General features: G+C 41.3%; 1 protein-coding gene and 1 gene segment (V, D, J or C); both read left to right on the plus strand.

The window, feature by feature from the left end:
• The window catches only part of LOC100731126 (T cell receptor beta constant 1-like), a 76,075-nt gene that overhangs the window by 41,523 nt on the left and 10,294 nt on the right, over positions 1-24,258 (plus strand).
• Positions 19,511-22,542, plus strand: LOC100379576 (trypsinogen). The gene is given in 5 exon segments (NM_001172888.1): positions 19,511-19,562; positions 20,547-20,706; positions 21,298-21,551; positions 21,946-22,082; positions 22,344-22,542. Coding segments are annotated over 5 exon segments (741 nt in total). The 5' UTR covers positions 19,511-19,522; the 3' UTR covers positions 22,494-22,542.

Here is a 24,258-nt window from a genome sequence, read left to right on the forward strand (position 1 = left end):
TGACATCCCTGATTAAGGCCTCCCAAACTCTTGCATGTGTTAGACTTGGGTAAAAGAGGGCAAAAAGATGGTGTTAGGAAGAGAGGCTGGAAAGTAATGTTCCAGCCCCTGGAATGAGCATACTGGGACTCAAGTTAACAGCATCCATTTTAGTGTTGATACAGAGCAGAAAAGAAGAGCCCAAAAGATCTAAAGGATGTGGTGTAGAGGGCAGTGAATGAGCTGGTGAAGGGACAGGAAGATAAATCAGCTACCTGCTAAACTTGTATTAGTAAAATGTGAAAACTGCTTGGGAAGCATGACAATACTTTGAAGTGTACTTATCTACCTCTACCACCTTGGAAGGACTGTGGGGTGTGGGAGGATCCAGTACCCATTAGATAATGGGTTTAGCTTTGTGGATGTGGGTAAATTGTACAAGATTTTTGAATGTGAAATTTGAGGTGGCAAAATGTATTAAGTTATATGAGATTATTTTCTTCAGTGGGCTTTGTAGAGTGAAAGCTACTTTCCTTCCTTGAAGATCTCCCAAAGCTAGGATATAGAGGAATTTCCAAAATGATATAAACACTTGTGGCAGAAGTAGAGCCAAGCTGGGTGCCCACACACTTTGCCAGAGGGAGATGATGCACAAATGTGAAAAAAAGAAAATCTTATCCTGAGATAAGAGTAGATGCCACCCACATGGAAACTCAAGGAGCTATGTGTCCCATGCTGACAGGAAGTGAGATAAAATCCATGCTGAGCCGAGAACAGTCCTGAAAACTAGGATGATGGCCAACTTTTTGCATGGGTAAATGCTGTATAATTACTTAAATCCTGAGATGAAAATAATTTGGCAAAATACTGAAGGGCTCAGGAAAGCTCTAGCAGTGGGTAGAGACAAAACGGAGAAAGTCTCTTTCCCTCTCTCCCCACCCACCAACACTGTCGTTCCCAGAGAGCATAACAAAAATTTAAAGAATATACATTATCTCAGGACAGCACACTGTACCTTGTGAATATATACAATTTAATTTCTTAATATGTACTGCACTGTATCCTAATTTTAAAAAGAAATCATACCTTAATGTAAATTGTATTTAAACTTCTGTATAAAAAATAAATCCAAAAATAAAACTAGATCAAAGGTGGAGAAGGAGAGGCAATGGAGAAAGAAGAGAGTTCTACAGATGCTGTCTTGCAGAAAACAGCCACAGGTAACTCTGATCCTATGAGGAGCAAAGGCATTGTAAGCCCAGGATTCTTTGGACTGATAAGCAGTGGTGAAACAGTCCATGATAAGATCTCACTGGATTTTTACACTTTAGACTCTCAAAAAGTAGCAGCTAAAAATGTAGCATAAGATAAAGTCAGGAAGATTCATGGAATTATTTCATCTAAGGAATAGAAATGATTCCTAAAAATAGAAAAGCACAGCTTTGATAACATAAGCTTTACATTCTCACATTTCTAAGTGAAAAATATAGCATGCCAGTTGGTACTATAAAGATTCAAAATATATAAATGTTTGACAGTTCTACAGGAGAGTATTAATAACATCATGTGGCATATACACAACACAATCAACCTCAGGACAAATAAGGAAAATGACGCTGATCACAAAGGTCCCATTCTGAGATGGCAATGTTGCCTTTGTACACATTTGTCCCTTAAGGGAATGGGAGTGGCTTCCCTCATTGAAATGTCTGTAAGGACCAACAGGCTGAAAAGGTAGAGACATCACAGAGATAACTAGAGTCTCCAGGGCTGGTGTTGCCATGGGCTCTTGGCTCCTGGGCTGTGTGGTCCTTTGTCTCCTGGGAACAGGTGAGTCCCAGAACATGTGTGCAACCTGTGCTATTACCTTGTGGGCCTTCATTTAAGTCATTACCTCAGCATCAGGTGCCCCTCAACTGCCTCTCCTTCTACCTCCTTCCTCACAGATCGCACAGAAACCCAAGTGATCCAGACACCCAGATACCTCATCATCGAGACTGGGAAGAACAAGATGATGACTTGTTTTCAGAATATGAGCTATGACACTATGTACTGGTATCGACAAGATCCAGGGTTAGGCCTGAAACTGATCTACTTTTCACTTAATGTTGGCGTAACGGAAAAGGGAGAGGTTTCTGATGGATACAGCATCTATCGAAAAGATAAGCAGAATTTTTTTCTGACAGTGGAGAAGGCCAGGACCAGCCAGACTTCTGTATACCTCTGTGCTGGCAGTACATCCACAGCGCCATGCAGCCAGCTGCTGTCTGCACAAAAAGGATAGTCCCAAGAGCGAGAAGGCTCCTGCCTCCAGAGGTCCCACCCCAATCAGAAGAAATCACCCGGGCCACCTTCCTCTCACACCTTTGGGCACTCTGAATAGTGCGACCTCCCTTTGGAGCTTAAATCTTCAACTCCAATTGAGCTGTTGCCCAAACTAAACATTTCATTTGCAATCAACTCTCAAAATGTTTCCAGATCCTATTTTTGGATGCTTCGTAGCTTAGGGGAAACACCATGTTCTGAGTTAACTTTCAATCCAATGTTTTCCCTCATGTCAGCAGATGATCCTGCTAATCATCAAAATGTGTAAACCAGAGATGCAGGAGTGATTTTTGCCATCTCCTGACAATCTTCCATTCCAGATATGACATGTCTTGAACTTTCCTAAGTATTAGTTTTCTTGCAAATTTTATTAACTTTTTCTCACTTTCCTGATAACACTGTGGCCCAGCAAACATCATCTTTCACCTGAATTGCTCTAAACACACAAAGTAGTCACTCTCTCTATCAGCAGCTACTGCTCTTACTGACAACCACTCTCAAATTTAAAGCCTTTTTCTAACACTCCATTAACCAGTTAGTGTGATTTTCCTGTGACTATGAAGGTCTCTCCACACCCTCCACATTTGGTGGTTTTTCACCCACCTTCCCAGCATGGACTCTCCCTTTCTTTCCTTTTGCTACTATGGCTACATTCTGTGCAGAAATGCGCCGCTGTTCTTGGGTGTCCAGTCTTTGAAGATGCCTACATGAAGCCTTTCTCTAGTGGGCACATATCAGTAGAACTCATTCATCTTGAGCTCTTTTTTATTTATGTTCCATGTGATCATGGTGTCACCAAGATTACTATTAGGTTTCAAGGTCAGAAGGGAAGCTGATTGAGCATTGCAAACATGTGCTATGATCTCCACGTGTGGGTCCAGACAAGAGCCAGGGATGTAGCTGTAACTTTTACTCATGAGATATGTGTCTTTCAGGATTAACCTGAGCATTTGTTCTACCCTCCAGATATCCAGTCCTTCTCAGTGTTAGCAGTTAACCCACAACACAGCACTGTCACTTTATCTCTGTGTCACAGGGGGAGAGGCGACTATCATAACTACCGTATTCTTGAGTCCTGCTCCTGTCAGATGGAGCTACTGTCCCCACAGAGGAGAGCACTCAAAGTCTCTCCCACCTCTCACGCTGGAGACATCGAATCTCCTAGGACCCCAGTCAGCAGGACTGCATCTTTGGTCACATCGGAAGACATCACCTGCATCTTAGCATTCACTGCGCTCTTTCCCTTACCCCCTGTTTGCTGTTTCAGGAGTGCATCCTCAGTCCCTGGACCTTTAGCAGAACAGGGCTAAATGAACCCAGCATCTTGCACATACACTGCTGGAGAGATGGATCACAGGCACTCTTCAGGGCCAACAGAACCTCCTTTCATTTCCCTGTATGTGCCAAGCAACAACTGTAATCGAAACTGTTACTTAATCATAATGTAAGCACGTCAGACTACATTGTGCATGTGTAAATTCTGCCAACAATAGAAGTTCTCAGATTTTACACCTTGTTAAAAAAAACTCAAAAAGAAAAAGTTTAACAAAATTAAGAACAATGTATTTATTTGGAGCCCTTTGTGCAAACAAAGTTGAAGGTCAAAGGCTTTTGTGTGCGCTGCTTGATTCACGGCAGGGCAGGGTTACATCGGCCAGATTCAAGATCAGATATGAGGACAGCAATGTCAAAATTAAGGAACTGAGTCTGATCCATGACTATTTCACATGATTACAGAAATCAAAAGCTATAACATGTCCATGAGTGATTTGTGATTTAGACAGTAAAATTTTTTTCATGTACATATACATCACACACACACACATACATAATATATGTATGTATGTATATATATATATATACATATATATATATATATATATATATATATATATATGTTCTATTTGTTATAGTTAGGAAATAGAAACATTAGGACACATATATATGGAAATCATATAAATATAGGAATATGTACAATTAGAAATGTTAATGATTTACATAAGTATGATAACTACCAGAAAAACACTATTGGAAAATAGAAACATCATGATAACATCTGTATTCGACACACTTGTCAAATGTGCTCCTTCATGTGCTCCAGAATCACCTGTTTCAAATGTTCTGTTTTTATATTGTAGTGAGGATATTTAGCTCATGATAAAATTATCACATCAATTTAACAAAATTTTAAGTATGTTTTATCATAGATCGGTAATTTTAAATATCATGTTGTGTAGCAGCTCTGCAGAATGTGCCTAACTAAAGCTTCCTACAGCAGTAATTCCTCGTTTCTCCAGTCACCGCCATCTATGATCTTCTTCTATGTGTCTGGCTTTATGAGAAGCACACCAGTCACAGAAAGCTGAGCATTTCATGAAGTTTAGAATTCCTAGCACATGGTGATGACGAAAGCAGAACAATATTTTTTGTTTTTATTATTCTATTTTTTAAATTTTGTGTGATAAGGCACCTTGTATTGCTTACATCTAGTGATGACCATGCCCAGACCTCCCTGTTGGTGCAGGCATTTGTTCCTTTGCTATTGCCCCAACTAATGCAGCAGCAAGGGGAAGAAAGGGGTTTCGTAAAAGGAGTTAGCACATCACCTGTGGGCTTACTCTAGACACCTACTTCTATGAAATTCAATGGGCAAGTATTAGAAGAGAAATATCTATGTTTTAAATGCACTAAATCTGTACTTAAGGAGGTATACAGTGTTACCCCAGGCACACGGATGTGCCCCCCACACAGACAATGCTCCCACAATCTCCCTTTACTCCCTAAGGCCCCCATACTGTAGTCTAGATGACACCATGGTCAATCTGCAGCCAGAAAAGACCAACTTGTTCTTCAAAACAGTCATGGGAGTCAGGCTTCCCTGCGGCTTGGCACCTTGTTTCCTGAGAGTGGCTGAGTTCTGAGAGTTAGTCATGTTAGGAGACTGGCGGTAAACTCTAACCTGTAGTTTTTAGGCCTGGGATACAGGACTTTTTCCCTGTAAGTCTTCTAATAGCCTCTGTTTTCCTTATTCTGTTTTATACTCATAGGCACTGTGGACACGAAATTAATCCAGACCCAAAGATACCTGGTCCTAAAGATGAGAAAGAAAGTTTTCCTGAAGTGTTTACCAGATACAGACCATGAAAGATTGTTCCAGTACTGACAAGACGGCCTGGGGCCACAGCTGATTCATTTCTCTTATGGTGTTGAGAGCTACGCCAAAGGTGATGTCTCTGACAGGTACAATATCTCTCAAAAGAAGAAAGAACTCTTCTCCTTGATTCTGAAGTTAGCCAGCTCCAGTTAGACCTCTATGTATTTCTGTGCCAGCTCTTTATACACAGTACAGACCAGGCATGTCCTGTCTGTGCAAAAAGAACAGAGAAAGGAAGAAAGGAATTATAATTAAGGTCAGACAATGGCTCCTCTAGCATGTTTACGCCCATTAGAAAGGTGGCCATGAAGGAAGAACCTCCAGGGGCATGTACTTCAGCAAACAGAACACAAGACATTTTCACTCATTTCCAAATCAGAGGACACTTGAAGTTCATCTGCCCAAATGTATGTGTTGCCTCCAATCTAAATCCCTAAGACTGAAGTGCCACAAGTGAAAGTCTCCTAACACATTCACACTGAAGCCCTGCTGTGCTGTTTTAAATTACTTTTCCTTCTCTCTTCTTTTCTTAGTCCCTTTTACAGACATTTTTTTACTTTGTTCAGCATTTCTGCTTTTGGTGCTTTGGCAGTAGAGGGCACCAATGTATTCAAAATGCTTCAGTCAAATTTTAATGTTCAAGAACTTATTCAAGAGAGAGTTTGTAGAATGGGAGTTCTGACCATTCATTTTTAAAAAGAGAAAAGCCCTGATTATGAAGTCTTTATCCTGCTTTTCTGATCAATTATGATTTCTTCTAAAAACAAATCAGGGTGAGAATAAATTTAGATGCAGAGGTGGTGAAAAAAAAATGGTCTAATCATACAGCCACTAGGAGAAAATGATAAGACAGACAATTCTTCTAGGAAATATTTGAGCCTTTTCTATTTTGGAAATACAAAGGAAATGTAAATGATATATTAAAAATTCCAAACTTCAGAAACTATCAATGAGAAACTATTAATGAGACAAACATATAAAAACATATTTTAATTCAATGCTATTTTTATGCAGATTTGAAAGTCAGAGGAAAAAGAAGTCAATGTATGTTGGGAGCCGCGGCCGACACCGGTCGTTTTACTTGGCGGACGTGAGGCCTGTAAGGAAGGAGCAAAGCCTGAGCTAAATTACCCCTCCCATCGAGTGAGCCAAGTTGGCGCCTGCTTCCTGCCCCCTGATTGCCCTGGCGACGTAAGCAGCCCGCGCAATAGAATAGTCTGCCTAGCAACAACTGATGTTAGCCAATCAGCCCGCATCGCGCGCTTTGAACTGATTGGCCACTGTTACCCTATAAAAGTGAATGCCTCTCCCGCCACGAGAGAGAAGCACAGAGAGAGATAGAGAAAGTCCACCGGCAAGAAAGGGCTGGTGGCAGAGCAGAGGCCTCGCGGGGCCCACGCGGAGACAAATAAAGACAAGGTTGCACACCGTCAGAATCTGTCGTGTGTTCTTTCCTGCCGGCCGCGAGCGACACCGACAAATGTGTATGATAATGTTTGGGATTAAGTTTCTATGAATAATCAAACAGGAGCTGATGTGGGATAATGGTAAACAAGGAAACAGAACTGTCAAAAAGAAGAAATACTCTACTGTGTTTTTGTTAGCAATCATGCTGGAATGAAGATTCTTTCCCTGACATGAAGCAGGAATCACAGGTGTCCTGTATGAAATCATCACCGAGGACAGAAAAAAAACAGATTATCACTTAACATCGTCCAATATCTGAATAGCTCATCTATACACTTTTGTGTTCAGTGGGTCCTTAGTGTATCTTAAGAATGTGACATTCACTCACAAATTCCTTGCTTCCCACAGAAAGCATCACCTAGACTCAAAAGATGAATCAAAAGAGAAGAAAACAGGTTCAAGTACAAGCATGTGTATTCCCAGTGCCACCTGTGACCAACTCCAGTCCCATCACAATTGTTACCACCTACAATGAGTCCCTGGTAAAAAGAACACCATCACAGACTCTGGTCCTCTCCTGATGTATTGTCACCTGCTGCTCCAATACATTCTTACCTTACAGAGAGGAAGGACACAAACTAAATTGAAAATATGCCGAGATGAAACACCACACAGCAAAATAAACATAAGAGGACATCTAAAGAGATTAAATGCATTGTGCAGTGGGATAAGAAGTTTGAGTTTAGGAATGAATTGGGAAAAAAGTTCTAAGAAGAGTTCACAGAGTAGATTCTTAAAAGAACATAAAACCTCATAATATTTATCAAAGTACAGAAGAAATATTCACAAAATGTAAACCACTCCTTCAGTAGAAATATATTCTCTTAGAGATCCAAAATTTCAGACGGAAAAAGCTGTTATCCCAAATTTCAAAGAATATAAGGTATATAATTATGTGCTCTGGAAAATCAAATACAATACATTCTTCCACACTGAAAGAGAGTTTGAGCAGAGATCTGGGCTGGAATCTGGGAAGGCAGAAGGGGTGGAAAAAAGGGCAATGAGAGAGAAGGAAACAAACTTTTTAAATCTCTAGAGATCACTGATATCTCATGTAATTTATTTTTAAGTACACTAGCCCTGACTTATAAGTAATATTAAAAAAGATGATCCTGGATTTCAATAAATTGACCACAGCCCCATAACCTATAAGCCAGCATTTCTCAAGTGTGTAAACAGAGCGTCTGTGTTTTTCAGATGAATCATTCATGTCTAATAAAACAATAGCAGGTTTCCAGAGCTTTAATGTGAACAATTTCTTATCATTTTCTAATATTTGTCACCTTGCTTTTGAATACACACAGACCTGTATGTTGAATTCTGTCTCAATATTTTTATGAGTGTGTACGATGGGCTAAGAAAAGGGCTGATGTTAAACTTATTAACTGATAGTTCCTAGACCTAGAATTATTGCTTGTCCATATTTGAACACTGAAACTACATTTGATGTTCTACAAAATTTTATTATATTTATGTTCCATTTTATTTCTCAAAAATCACTGTCAAGGAGGGAGTCTATAAAACAAATGTTCTAGGTGAGTAATTTATGACCGAACAGAAGTTCTTTATTCCTATGCTTCAAGGGCCACCCAAATAATGGAGAAGACACCCACAGGCAGGCAAGCTGCTCCATGAGAGGAAACCAATAGATGATTCTAAGAAAGTAAACTAGGAAAAGCATATTAAGAGTGAAGATGAGACATAAGGGGGAAAACAAAACAGAATGTGTGAGACGCATCATCTAAAAGAATTAACAAATGACTCAGTTCTTCTTGTCCAGAGCTATCCATAATGTGAGATTTTGCCAGACTGCAGCTCCATGCATGCCACCAGAAGAGATAGGCAACAATGTTTGTTTGTGGGATCAGCGACAAAGCACTGTGGTGCTCTCAGTACAGCAGCAGTATGAACTTTGTGTGCCTGTAAGTTTCCCCCAGTCCTCCATCCCAAGGTCCCCAAAAGTGATTCAGAGTGGCTTCTGTCTGTTGTGCAGAACACGTTTGAGTCAGAGCTGATGATCCAAGCTTAGAAAATTCTATTCTACTCTCAATCCAATCAACCTTTGCCCCAGAGAGATATTTTTATTTTCCTGGAGAGGAAAATCTTGTTTCTGACCTAGAAAAAGACATTGTCTCCATCACGGAGTGTTCACTGCTATAAAAACATTCTTGACAAGAGCATTCAAAAGAAAAGTTGATCCCAAATGTGCAGAAATACCAGAAAGTCATGAAAAAACATCTCTCATCACCTCTGTATTGGCTTCAGCATAAAACAAGCAGATAGCTACCCCACCATAGAATAATTAACTTATTTGGACAAACTAAGTTTTCTAGAAAAGAGATTTGCTTGAGATTCAGACAGCCTGAAAAGAGATGCAGAGTCATGGAAATATCTCACATCTTTCATTCAGCTTCTTAACCACAGTTCATCTGCTTAGCTGGTATTGCAGCTCTCTGGTGCTACACACACATAACAGACCTCAGGCACTTAGCCTGCTCACGAAGCAGCAGTTCTTGGCTCCTTCGTCTTCCCCTCTCACCATAATCCTCAGCTGCGTAGTCCACATTTATACAAAGTACACAAAGGCAGCCATGTGCCAGTAATGAACCTGGTTGTATAAGTTATCTACACTGGTCAGCACTGACCTTGGCTACAGAAGTTATTTATAATAGGGTATCACGAAATGCACCTGTGCTGGGGTTCTGTTGACACAGAACCCACTGCTCCCAGATCCCCTTCCTCCCACAGCCTGGGCCAAAGTACTTGCATCTTACAATTTTGTTTCCCTATACTGATGTTTGCATGTCCCTCATTAAATGCCAGGTCCCTGACTGGCTTTTCACATGAAAGCTCCTGGTAAGTAAAACCAACCCTGTTCCTGGGTACTCAGTAAGGTTTTACCACTTCATGCTTAGAAATGAACATATACATAGTCAAGGATCATCAGAGTGTGGATGGAATCTCTAGTGAGAGAGAAAGAGAGAGAGAGAGAGAATGAGTAAAAAAGTAGGAAAGTAATGGAAAAAAACTGAGGTGAGGAAAGAAAGAAAATTTCCAATAATAATCATATAAACGTGTTTTTATCTTCAGAAATGTAAGAAATATTTCATGATTAACAGTACAAAATGAATGAGAAAATCAATATATTTCAGTGAAAATATTTAGTAAGTTTTCAGAAAGTCAAAATAAATTACCTTTTAAAAGAGCATTTGCCTAGCTTGACTGAGACATTGGGATTCAATTCCTGCTCCCCACACACAGAGAGTTTCAAATAAAGGTCAAGAAAAGAGTAAATGCAACACCCTAGAGAATAGAACAAAAAGAACAAAAGAAAATATAAAAAGAATCATAGGTGACTTAAAGCATCAACACAGGAGAGAGGGATGTACATACATTTCTGGGCAGGTGTGGGTTTGAGTGTGGACTGGAGACAGAGAGAAAATGTATATGGCTCTCTGCAGGCTTTCATCACAGACAGCAAGAGCAGCTCCTGGGACACTGAGGATAAAATGTCCTACAGAGGGGTGGCTAGGAATACTCCACAGAGACAAACAGATGCATTTGACCTTCAAGCAATAGGGTCAGAAATACCCTTCAGCTGTCCTATCTCATTGATATATGTATTCAATCTTCTAACATTTTATGACAAGCCTACTTGGGCAGCTTGTTCCCTATCACTAAGTATTATGGAACGACCTTAAACATCTCAATAGCATGCTGATGTAACTGAACATACGCTGATTCTTCTTAATGACTAGGACTGAAACTAGCACATTAAATATCTCATTATGGCACATGAATGCTAGAAAAATGTAAAAGTTGCAGAAGTTTAGACACCTACCATGCCATATAGATGAGCGTAGATACTCAAGAGCTCTAGAGCATGTTAGAATAGCTCCTCTAAATTGGGAAGTAAACTCAGACACCTCTATCATCCACCAGGAAGAAAGAATTTCAATGCTCATGACTCTTTAGACACTGCGTTAAACTTTAAATATATTTCACTTAGTAGTGCTGTTCTGGTAAGTTTACTGTGTCATCTGTAATATCTGAGCCAATGCAAGAGAGATTTGATAACAGAGCAAGTCTGTGATGCATGTTTCCTTTTGCTTGATCATAGGCTCAGTAGTTCACAGAGATGATCTGTGAAGTTCCTTGTCTCTTCACCATAAAAAATCACAAAGCTGTGAGAATCATGTTCAATGTGCAGCAAGGGACAGCAGAGGTATGAGGCACGGAGTTTTTATCCCCGCAAGACTAGCAAATGCTGTCTGGCATGGGTGGAAGCTCACCTGCACATCCTCACTTGAACACCTCTGGGGAACCCCAGTAAGCAGCCCAGTAAGAAACACTCTGGGCTGTCTGCTCCATGTAATATGCCATGCTGCACCACAGGACTGGAGGACATTCTGCTTTGAAGCAGCTTGTCTAGCGTCAAGCTATTCTAGCTACTTCCTCCTCATCTTAGGATGTGGGATTCCTGCAGTTATCTTTGAGAGCTACAAACAGCAAAGTGGGAGGACTTTCAAGGCCAATTAAATTTTTTTTTTCCTAGAAGGAAAACAAAGTTGAGGTGTAAAGCCCTTCTCTCTTTTATTTGCCAACAAGTATTCTTCCTTAAAAATTGTTTCTGACTCATGATGGCTTCATCATGGCATTTAGATTCAGGTGCTATTTAATCTGCAAAATGACTAAATCAGACATGCACAGACCAGTCCATTAGTATATAACATGCATAATCAAGAAAGATCCAGGATACCTAGAGGAGGGAATAATCGATTTTGAAGGTGTACCTCAATGTCTCATGGTATCCCCACTCCTACTTTCTCCCCCGAATCCATACCCAGAGTCTTACTTAGTTCATCTATTTTTAGGTGAATATCATGGTCCTATTTTCTGGCTGGGTTGTACTTTATTCTGGAGTAAACACTGCAGTCTAATGTAAATGGGATTTTTAAAGGTCAAAGTGATGAAGGGAAACTTTCCCAAGGTGAGAACTTTGGACCATATATCCAGTTGCTCACATTTCATGGAAGACATGGCCTGCCCCTAGGGTCAATTGGTAAATCTCTCCTGCATTGCTCTTTCATTCTCTTTATCTAATTTCTTTACTTCTTCAGTTATATAGTTCCTTGTTTTGCTGTACTGTTGTGCATTCCAGGTGATTTTTTTTTTCCTTTTTGTCTTTTCCAGACAGTTTCACTATGCAGTTCAGACTGGCCTTGAACTCACTTTGTAGCCCAGGCTGGCTTCAAACTTGCATAGATCCTCTTGCCTCAGCCTCCTGAGTGCTGTGATTATAGACATGTGCCACCATGACGAGCTGCCAGGTGATTTCTTAAGAACTACTGTTCAGTTTATTAATTTACATGTCTGCCTTCATAAGCTTTTCATTAATCTTAAATTAATTTTATTTTTCTTGGGGCTTATAAAATATTAGTAGCCATTTTTCAAAACCAGTTTTCTCCTTAGACATTTCTAAATTGGTTTATTTCTCTGATGATATTAAACATTTGCATGGAACTTTTACTAATAATACCAACAGCTGATACCTTTTTAGAAATAGCTCTCTTGTTGTTAGTATCTGCTGCCTACTGAGGAGCAGGGGTATATTTCCTTCTCTGTTATATAATCTGATATAGTGAATTCATCTCTGGGAACTCTTTTTAAGTACTGGACTATAGGTGGGTTTCCCAGGAAATGTTTATTTTTGCCTCTGCCAAGTAATTTTGGATGCTACAGCCCTGATTGCATTTTATTGCATGACTCTCGGTGGGTTATAGCCACACAGTCTGTGCAAAACTGCAATATGCTGACTACTGCAAGACCATAAATAATTAGGGGAAATTTTTAAATCCTTTACCTGAATTTGAGACAAATAAATAATATTCTTTATTGATTTTACTTATTTTGGGATTTGCTTCCTATCTTGTCTTTTAAGGAAGTACATAGCTCTTCCTAGGTTTCCCTGTATCCTAGCTCCTGGTCTTATACGGCTCTGTCCTAGATTTGGCCCAGTAGATGTGTTATACCTTCCAATTCTCTAGACCATGGGGATCTGTGTTTAGATCCATTTTATCTAAAGGGTCTCTGCTCTCACAAGCTAGCATAGGGTCCTGGTTGAATACAAATGGGAATCACACATGGGTTTATTTTAAGGCTAAAAGAATGGTTTATTATGATAAAGAAACACAGATACAGGCTGAAGAAAGGAGCACTCCTCAGATAAGAAGGCCCTTTGACTCTCGAGGAGCCCTCCTGGTTTCTGTGCATATCCTGTTCACTTAACTCAGGGAGTGAGTCAGTCGGTTCACTGCTTTGATTAACCATAGGCTTTTGTTTAGAGAAGTGCATTGGCTTGCTTCTTTGACTAACCATTGGCTTTCTTTCCCCAACTCAACACCAAAAGGTGCATTGCCTGTTTGCTTCCCACTGGGCAGTTACTTTAAAGTCCTGTTAGCTCCCTGCTTCAGCCCCACATCTGGATTCAGCTTGTTCGCTATTTGGTCCTGAGCAAGCAACCTAACTTCCTTTAAAGTCCTGCTAGGTTTCTGCCTGAGAGCTGGCTTCCCTGCTGTCCCTCTGAGGTCAGTAAAGTAACCTAGAAGCCAGCCTTGCATTATGGAGCACCTTCCTAAAAAATAGCACAATTGCTTTTTCAAAAGTTGGAGAAAAGTGTAACTAAAGATTTGAACACTGTCAACAGGCCTGAGCTTAAAGCTCCCTTCTATTTCTTCATCACTAGGTGTGAGCACAAACAAGTCACACAAGTTCCGTATGCCTTAGCTTCGCACATACAAAATAAGGATAATAATGTGATCTGTCAAACAAGGCTTGTTATAAGAAGGAGACGTTATCCCTGTAAGGTACATAACATTGTGCCTGATAAAGGCAAAATATATAGTTAGTAGGCAAATGTATTTATCACTGTCATAATTGACATTTTACCGTTACAAATGCTTAAACTTTTGCAAGGTTAAGTACCACATTCCCCTGTAAAATTTTGTATTTTATTACATTTTTCTTCTTGTTGTTTTACTTATATCAAATCTGAGTTTTGTTGTAAAATTTACAGATAATTAAAATGAGGGAAAGCAAAATCAATCAGGTTTAACAGAATTAGATCACCAGTTTAGAATTTATTTTCTTAAGCCACCAATATTTCATAAATGTCATTTCATATCAAAAATATATTTATAGTAAGTTTTATAAGAATATTTAAATTCATTGGTGTCCATTTCTCAGGTCATGCATTTTTATAATCAAAGCCAATGGTAAAGTATATGCATATATGCTATGGGATAAAGTTATTTAATTGAAAGCGGCAGTTAGCTGTGTGTAGAAGTTTATTTTCTTTATAGATTCAGAAGGGAATTGTGAAAGACTTCTTAGTCCCACCTTCCCATGGCTGGCTCTTTCTTATTATGGTCTTAAGTCAAATATAATTTATCCAAAGAGAATTTTCTTCATACCCTACCTGCACTTCATACCATGTTAACACTGTACCTTGTTTTAATAGCATCTAATCACTACTTATGAAATGAAATATGACGTATCTATACTTGCTCACGTGTGTGAATGAACACAAACATGCCATGAAAGCAAGGACATTTTCTATCTTCCTTACTGCTATTTTCTAGAACCCAGAACTCCTGGAATATCATGGGAATCTAGAAAATATTTAATGATTAAATAAGCATGACTTTTTAAAAGGAAAATTTGTCAAGATGCAATAGATTTTTTGGAGAAAAAATATATATGTGCAAAGATTTAAGTTTAGATTATGTAAACTCACAAAGAAGTTAACTGGACTGTTGCACAGAAAGAAAACAAAACTCTCAAGTTTATGTTCGAACATAGCTTTATATTTAAACAGAAAGGAACACTACAATGTGGCCGATATCCCTCTGTTGCCTTACCCAGGACTGGGAAACAGAACAGATGCTATAGGTTCTTTAGAGGCAAAGTACAGAATCACCCATTCAAACATACTGACCTTGAGGTAGAAAGTTTTCAGATTAGAATTGTTCGGTGTCTGTTTGGATAGAGCCCTCAGTTCTGAGCCTTGAAATCCTTCAGAAAATGCTTTAGGCCAAGATGACCTAAAGGGAATGGACTCATTAGCTGACTCCTTTCCAAATGGATGGCAGAGTCTTGACTTTATTTTTTTTAACTTTTTTTTTATCAGTACCAGGGATCGAACTCATGACCACGTGCTTGCAAGGCAGGTGCTTATGCCACTGAGCTAAATCCCCAGCCCGAGTCTTGAGTTTTTATGAATCAAATGACTAGAATGAGCCCTGCTGACAAAAGGACATATTACCACACCTAGTTTATGGGATTCAATCTGAATCTAATTTGATTTAGAAAAACAGATACAAACATCAAGTATCAAACTGTATGTTTTATGGCCAATAACAATATAGTCCACAAGGATACTGTTCCTAGACTCCACACTGTCTTGCTACTGCTTACTTTCCAATCACCTGAGTGCACTCATTTTTACACAACAGGAATCAATCTATCTTTAAATATTCGTAAACCATCAATTGCTAGAGACTTCCCATTTGCCTCTGTATGATGCATGAACCTTGAAGAACCAATAAAATATGTAAATAGCTCTTTGTAGGATTGATGATGAGAAGATAAGGCAAAATAAGATGAGAGTGACTACAGTTGGCTGTTCTACTATGGTCACTCTTCTTCCAAGCCTTTGTCTGACTCTTAAGGTCTTTCTAGATTATGGAGCATCCCCTTCACTTTCAGTGATTCCCAGGATCAGATATCAGGAAAACAATTTCTTACTGAATGTAAAGTAGTGCTGTTAAAGAGGTATGAATAAATAGTGGAAGGGATATTGACTTTGAGGGGTCAGGGGACAGAAACTCTGAAATTCATAATCTAGCTATAAAACCTAAGCATGGTGGTGCACATTTGTAGTCCTAATACTCTGGGAAGCTGGGGCAGGAGGATCACATGTTTGAGCTTACAGGGGGCAACTTTACAATTTAGTAAGAACTTGTCTTGAAAAATAATAATAAAATAAAGGATTGAGGATGTAGCTCAGTGCAGAGGCCCTGGATTCAAGCCCCAGACCCACCAAAAGAAAAGTAAAGGATATGAGACCCTAAGGAGCTGACTGAGATCTGAGGGAGAAAAACTTGATCTGGGCATATTTGGTACATATAGAGAACACAAAGTGTAGAAACTGACAAAATTGTACTTTTCAGACTATTAGGAGCTTGAAAGTATCCATCATGCAGCAAGGTAGTAGGAAATAAATCTAGTTTGAAAAGGAGGAGAGATTCTCACACTATCTTTGCATTTCATGAGCAAGTCTCTCTGGAGAGCTCACTTAAACTGTTAAGCTTCAGACTCTTCATCTAAAGCTATGGTTGTAACAAGCAAATGAAAAAAGGTCTTTGAAAGACTTATACAATATTTGGTGTAGAATAAAGAACACAGAAATTTCATAGTGATAATAAATGAAAAGCAGGAATGTGATAGGCTACACTTCAAACACGAGCTAGGAAAATAACTTGGAGAGGTAAACAGAGGAATCTGTACCTCAGACTAAAGGGTCTAAAGAACCCCTTAGATGTCCAAACTGAGTTGCAGCAGCTGGATCCGAACCTACCTTACTCATCTATGAGTGGGTAACGATCTCTACCTTTAATTCCTTTCTCTGCCAGAAAGGTATTTCCTAACATCTCGAAGAAACCTGAACTCAGTCTGTAAGTAGGAACACAAAATATTATGAAAAGTCTTATCTGGGAGATTCAGCTAAAGAGTCGTCCTGCCCTTGGATATTCCCTTTACAACAGAATCTAAAGTACAAAGGCCAATCCAATGATCCTCTTCCTCCAAGTGTTTTCTTCTGCCAAGCATACCTCGCTATGGCTATTGGACTAGTGCACACAGCATCTACAGATGCTAGCTCAAAAGTCTAGGAATATCCCACTGCAAAGAGGCAAAGCAAAGCAGTGTGTTAAGTGACATCACGCAAACATAATCTATTATCTAGGCTTCCCAATTGGGCTTCCTAAGCTTCTACCCACTACCTGTGAGCACAGAAAAGTGTTCATGCATTAGATATGAGTCATGGTAAGGTAAGGCTCTGAGATGCGCTGCCAGATCAAATAATTTGATGTTCCATTTCTGCCCAGAAGCCAAGTGTCAGGAGGGAATTGGATATAGAATTTTCCAGCTAGGGACCTCTGGCTTGATTCCTTAACAAATCATTCAGATGCCACCTGCAGCAAATCCCACACTTACAACACTTGACATATTTTTCTGTGGTCTGAGACTGTGCTGCCATTTTTAGATGATTTTGGGGGCAAGACAGGACCTCTCTGAGCCTCAGTCTCTTCCTCTGAAATGGAGAGAACTTCATTCTGCATAGTTCACAGTTAACGTATTTGTGAAACTTTGATGCTCAACACAAAGGAAAAGCAGCACACTACCATTGTGAATGTCTATGAAAGTTTTTGAAAAGCTGTGAAGCACTGTACACACATAGCAGTATTCTCACTGTTACGGCTTGTGTCTAGATGTTCCATTAAAGTCTCACACTGTCCTAAGTGGATCTTTCCAGAGGAGGCTGGATGTGGAGTGTGCTGTTGAAATCAAAGGTGTGTGATTACTAAATTAGTACTGATCAATTTCTCATAGTTCTGGAATTGGACAACAGAAAGGCCCTAAATTAGTCCCCTGATTGGTTTGAAATAGTTTGGGGAGCTGACAATGGGAAGGCCTTTCCTGGATAATGGGATGGCCTTGCCCTTAGGGCAGGTAACCTAGATAGAAAGAAGGCTTCTGTGGATGCTGATCACTGGTTACCTGTCACTTGTTGATTTTGCTGCCTTCTTCCTGCCATGAACTGTTTCTTCTCTGTGATGTCCCTCTGTCATGTCATTCTGCTTGCAACCAGCTGACAATGTACTAAACCTCTACCTATTGTAAGCTCTGATAAACCTTTCCTCTTCTAACTTCAGGTGTTGGATATTTTGTCTCAGCAATGAGAAAACTAAGATACCCACTTGACTATGAGCCCATCAGATGATAGAAGGGATGCAAGGTGAATAGCTAAGAGCCTTCAATAATGCACCTCTGGTACAGAGAAGGTGTCTTAACCATACCAGTGGACACCAGCAGGTACTCTACAAACCCTCCATTGATATTTCCCACAATTAATTCTAGTTTCCTTTTCCTCTACCCTCCTGCCTGTTTGTCATCTCCAATTCTATCAACAACTGTTGAGCTGAGCTTTGGTCACTTTGTTCAGCATCTACAGAACATTCATTATTTTTCTACTTTTTATAGAAGGCAAATATGACATCTGCTTACTCCTACCTCTCACCAACCCTTGGCTGGGCTGAGCTGAATGGAGAAGCACCTTGTAAGAAAGTCCTTCCAATTGGCTCCCATATTGGCTAATTCCATCTGTCTTTACTTTCCTCTGAACAGATTGTTCCCCCAATAAATTTCTGAGCTGAGTCTTGCTAGATATGGCAGTTACTAATCTGGATTCTTGCTGGAAAGATTCATTCTGTATGGAGCCCAGAATAATAGGTTGATTGCATAAGATAGAAGATTCCAGAATCCTCCCTACCTCTTTGTTACTGGACCTAGTGCTTAATCCCCTTACCCTGAGCTACTCTCTCTGCCTATTGCTGATTCTCTGATCAGAATGAAAATTGCCATTGTCCACACTTTTTCTTGTATCTTATTGGAGCACATCATCCTTGCTCTAACTATCTGCTCCTAGTGGGTAGAGTATTTTTCATCATCTCATGGCACAGACCATGAGGGAAACCAAAAGGCTGCTTCAAGAAAATTCATGACAGCATGAGCAAAGAGAGAGATACATGTCCTGGCATTGAGGAGGAGGAAAAATGTGGTATTGGTTTTCCATCCCTTTCATGTATTGAATAAGCTCCTACTTAAATTTCACTTCTCCTTCAAAACACTCCTCATTTGTAGCCCTGGTAGAAAGGGGAGCCAACTGGAAGCCTAGACTCCTAAAGAACTCTAAGTCTTCCTCTCATCACCTAGGTGTAAATTGTGATCCTGAAAGCCTTCGATTTGACCTTCTTTCCCTGTAGATTAGACTGCAGAAAAGGAACTTTATGTTTATGATATTAAATCTTAGATAATTTTCTTTTCTCTCTTGGGGACTCCAGAATCCCAAACAACCACACTTACTGTCAATATCAACCTATTCTCAAAGCAAGTTAAATAAATCCTCACAAGCCCATAAGATTTTTAAGTGCTCAGGCCATTCTTCTTCCTCCAAACCCTCATCCCTCAGCCTAAGCAAGCCCAACTGGGTAGATGGGGAGATTGTCTTCTCCTGTTTTTCTCAATCCAGCATCCTTCCAAGAAATCAGCTGCTCTTTCTCTCAGCCTCAGAAAGTGTCCTTATCACCTGACATGGAGTGGCCACTGTTGCAAGAGCTGATGCAATGTTCTGTAAAGGGAAAAGATACAGGTGTGTTTGTGTTGGGAGGAACATGACCCTCCACCTCAGTGCTCTCTCTCTCCCTCCCGGGAGGTATAAAGACAGGTCCACTACCTGCTCAACTGTACATCGCCACCATGAACGCACTCCTGATCCTAGCCCTTGTGGGAGCTGCTGGTGAGTTCTATACCTTACCTTGGGCAATTCACCTTATTTTAGAAGCCTTGTGATCTATCATCACTGTGTGTCTCCTATCTTACTGTACTCTGATATTTGCTTTACCCTGACCAGAACCTCTTTTTGCTTTCTTGGGCCCTCAATATGCCTCACCATTTTCCTTTTCCCTGATTCTATTCCCACCATCACCCTGGGATGAGGTCAGGGAGGCTGGAAAGGTGAGCAGGGTCCATGAAATGAAGCAGGAGCACCACATATTGACCCCAACAGCTCTGGGATAGGTCCACCATTGCTGCTCTCAACCTCAAACACACCTAAGGAGCTTGAAAAATTGCTCTTTCCAGAGACACCACTAGAAACTGAAACATGCTGTCTGGGATGTGGCCTGTGTATTAGATATTTTAGCTTCCCAGGTGACTTTAAGATTCCCAAATTTTCAGTCAAGACCAAGAAAAACTACTCTACTGGTCAGTTCTAATGTCTCCTTTTTCTGTGTTTAAGTGGGCCTGTAAATTGTTATCATCTACTCTGACCTCACTGCATAGATTTGGGCTATGTAAAACCTCAGGACAACTTGGTCTACTCAACTGGGAAATTATCCTAGATAGGCCAAACCATGCTGATAACCTGGGGCTCAAACAGCAATGGGAAGTAGACCAGTGATAAACCGAGAGAGTACTGTTCAGTGAGGAGACAGCCATGTTCTGGTCTATCTTCCACCTAATGAATAATAAGACCATTTCTTGTGCCCTTACCCTAGTGCCTGCAGAAGAGATCCAAGCCCCTTCCTGGTATCCAGCTGTGTATTTGTAGGCACAAGTACTTGGACAGCTACAAGCTCAGGTGTCCATTGGAGTTGACATTGCTCCTTGTTTGCTTATAGTTAACTGTGGTAATTAAAGAATCATGATTAGCAGGAAGTAACCCCAGGGCTGAGGGCTCCACCCTCTAATATTGGCTTCTCCCTTTCTTTCTTCACTCAAGTTTCCTTGCCCATTGACGATGATGACAAGATCGTTGGGGGCTATACCTGCTCGGCACACTCCGTTCCCTACCAGGTGTCCCTGAACAGTGGCTACCACTTCTGCGGCGGCTCCCTCATCAATAACCAATGGGTGGTGTCTGCGGCTCACTGCTACAAGTCGTAAGTGCTGGGCCTCTGACTGCAGAGTTCAAAGCCCCGGCAACTGGTGAAGTTGGAAGGAAAATAGGAAAAATCATAGAGAAGAGAAATTGCTGGAAGCAGCTCACATGCAGGCAAAGAGGGCCACACAATAGTAAGCCTCTCCAGCACCAAACAAAGCCTAATCAGAAAAGCAGAAGAATTGTTTTGGTGTGGTACATATTGCTAAATAAAAAGGCAGACAAGAAACTTGGGCAAATATCCTTTGTTAGTTAGCTACACCAGCTGTGGGCTGTGGGCTGTGGGATGGGGCTTTAGGACAGCAATTGAGTGTGATCCCCGGCCTCGACCTGCCCCCCATCCTTTCCACACTCCATCTCTTGCACACTGAATCCCCCTCTACATCATATCCCCTTTCACACCACCTACCTCTGGAGCACAAAAGGCCTGGGTCTCACACCGGTACTACCCACAAGCCTTCTGCTGCTCCTGTGATACTACCACATATCCCATCCTGAGCCCCTAGACTTCCCACAGGGCAGGGCATTTGAGAATCATGAGGACTCTTGTACTACAGACAGAAAATCAATACTATATACCTCTTCCCAACAGTCAGATCCAAGTGAGACTGGGAGAGCACAACATCAAAGTCTCGGAGGGGAGTGAACAATTTATCACTGCAAGCAAGATCATCCGTCATCCCAGCTACAGCAGCAGCACCCTGAACAATGACATCATGCTGATCAAGCTCGCCTCAGCTGCAAACCTCAACTCCAAAGTGGCCGCTGTATCTCTGCCCTCCTCCTGTGTGTCTGCTGGCACCACATGTCTCATCTCTGGCTGGGGCAACACTCTGAGCTCTGGAGGTGAGTGGCACCCTTCACCGTCCTACTGCCCTCTGTCCCCACACTTCTCAGAAACAAGTATGCTTATGACCCTGAACCCCTTTGCTTCTAGCCCAAAAACACATTTCAAAGCTGTGTGGTGCCACCGTAGAGATGTGAGGCCCTGAGGAGTTGAGCCCGAGAATCCAAAGAGGATAAATCTGGGACATGTTATCCTTAATTCCAGGATGGGGAACAGTGATCAGGATGGGGAGTAGCAATGGTTATGAGAGCTGAAAGTCATTGTTCCTTTCTGGGGTTTATATCCTTAGGTCCTGCCCCAGTGGCTACCTATTAGTGTTGGACATTAGATCTCTAACCCAGCCTGGTCTGACTCATGTTTTTTCTTTCTCCGATCATTTCCTGCCTTTTAAAGTCAAAAACCCAGACCTGCTGCAGTGCCTGAATGCTCCTGTGCTTAGTCAGTCTTCGTGTCAGTCCGCCTATCCTGGACAGATCACCAGCAACATGATCTGCGTTGGCTACCTCGAGGGAGGCAAGGATTCTTGCCAGGTGACTGAAGCCCTTCATATATAACCCATTTCTTAGGAGCAGGATATGAGTGGCCAAAGTGGTGAGGCTGGCAGCTCCATGTGGTAATGCTGGCAGCTCCATGTGGTAATGCCATGAAGAAATAATGACCTATATACCATCTCCTTAGCAAGGACAGAGAGTGGGCCACCACGAGAAGGACATGGAGTCAGCTGACCGTAATGCTAAGATTTAGAGAAATCCCTCTCATCTTCTCTTCAAATGATTTGTCCTTCCTTCCAGGGTGACTCTGGTGGCCCTGTGGTCTGCAATGGGCAACTCCAGGGCGTTGTCTCCTGGGGTTATGGCTGTGCTCAGAAAAACAAGCCTGGAGTGTATACCAAGGTGTGCAACTACGTGTCCTGGATTCGACAGACCATCGCTAGTAACTGAGCCCCTAGTCCTGCTGCCATCCCTATGCCAATAAAGTGATCTGTGCTTGTCATCTGTGTCTGCTCCTTCTAGCCCCTTAATTCTAGGGAACTCCTCCAATCTGAAGTCTGGGGCATCTCTCCTCTTGAGAGATTAAGCAAAGTCCCTCCCCTAAGCGCACAATATGTTCTGTGGAACACTAGTTTAGCAGGACATGAAGAGAAGAAATCTAAAAATAATTAAAAGTGAAGGGTGGAGGTAGAAAGGATCTTTCTTCAAGAAAAGATTATTTCATCAGAGTGGTTTTAAAGAGCTGTCTCAACCTTGGTACTTGGGCAGGTCCTCAATATGTCAATGTGTGCACACATGGGAACAGTTGGCAAGGCCACTTCCTTCTTTGATTGTAGAGAAAACCTCTTTGTACCCAGAGCACTCATATCTAGAAAAACCTCAGCACTAATTCCCTGCATTTCGTCTGAGTCCCCTTGCACATATATGTTCTCGCTAACACAGTTCTGCTGTCTCCTGGAGGCAGAGGTCCTAATAGAGGAGACCTCATTGGCCATTTCCCAGCCATCTGCTCATGTCTCAAGGGGGCACATGAGCTCCCAGAGCCTTCTCCCATCACATTCTCCAGAGAATCTGACTTTGGCTCATTCCACATATAACACCAGTATGTGTGCACAATCCAGGAGGCTTATAGACATCTCACACTCAGCTCACTCTTGCTTCAGGAGTACAGATGGAAAGCAGAGGTCAGCATTCACAGCAACAGTCGGCAGATGACAAAGCTGTGGACTGAATCCCCATTTGCCTGCATGCCCACTACCCAGCCTGCTATTTTTTTGAGATGATGGAGAGCCCACCAAATCTGGTCTTGAGTGTTGCTCCAGCCTGCCATTACCAGCATCCCTTCATTCCCTTCTCTCTGAACCTCTTAGGGACCTTCCCCCATCACTTCCTTGAACACCAACTAATTGTTTTTGAACAGCTGCTACTCATGGCATCACTGCCTGAGTCATACCTTTCCTGAGGATTTGGAAATTCAGAGTAGAGTTCTCCTTGTTCTGGTCCTCCTTATACTTATACCACACATCTCCTTCATGCTCAGACATCCTGGTGGTTCATCCAATAGGTCAAGCATCTCCAGTGTCCTTCTCTGGACACCACGACTCCATCAGCCTGGATGCCCCTCCCAGCCCTTTCACGGATCTTCTGACACCTCTGCTTCCTATGCTTTGGTCCCAATGGCCACAAGTCTGAGTTTCAGATGTATACCCCTGTCCTGATCCCTCTTATTTCAGAGGAGGTACTTGTCAACTATGAAGACCTAGATTGGAGATCTTGTCTTCCTTGTCCAACTATCTCTAGAAATTAAACAAAGCCTTGGATATAAGTACCTAGGGACAGAATGGATAAAGTATAAAGAAAGAGTGAAGGGAGAGGTACTAAGAAAAGAGAAAAACTGCCAGAAAAATGGTTCTCAAAGAGTAGTCCTTGAAACGATAGCACCACAGTCTCTTAAGAACTTAGGATAAATGCAAAGATGAGTCTCAACCCCAGACCTACTGAGTCGGAAGCATTGGGATGGAGATCAGGAGCCTTCCATTTAATAAAACTTCCAGGTCATTCTGATCAAGCTAAAGTCTATGAATTTCTGTGGGTGTGACAATCCCAAGTCACTACACTTGATAGAAATAACAACAGCTAATGTTTTCTCTAACTGTATTCAGGTACCATAATAAATGTTTGCGTGTGTTATCTCATTTAGCTCTCACAGAGAGCA

Source organism: Cavia porcellus, unplaced genomic scaffold, assembly GCF_034190915.1.
Source record: "Cavia porcellus strain 051 isolate PalLab524CR breed Dunkin Hartley unplaced genomic scaffold, mCavPor4.1 scaffold_6, whole genome shotgun sequence".
In the NCBI taxonomy this organism is placed as follows: Eukaryota; Metazoa; Chordata; class Mammalia; order Rodentia; family Caviidae; genus Cavia; species Cavia porcellus.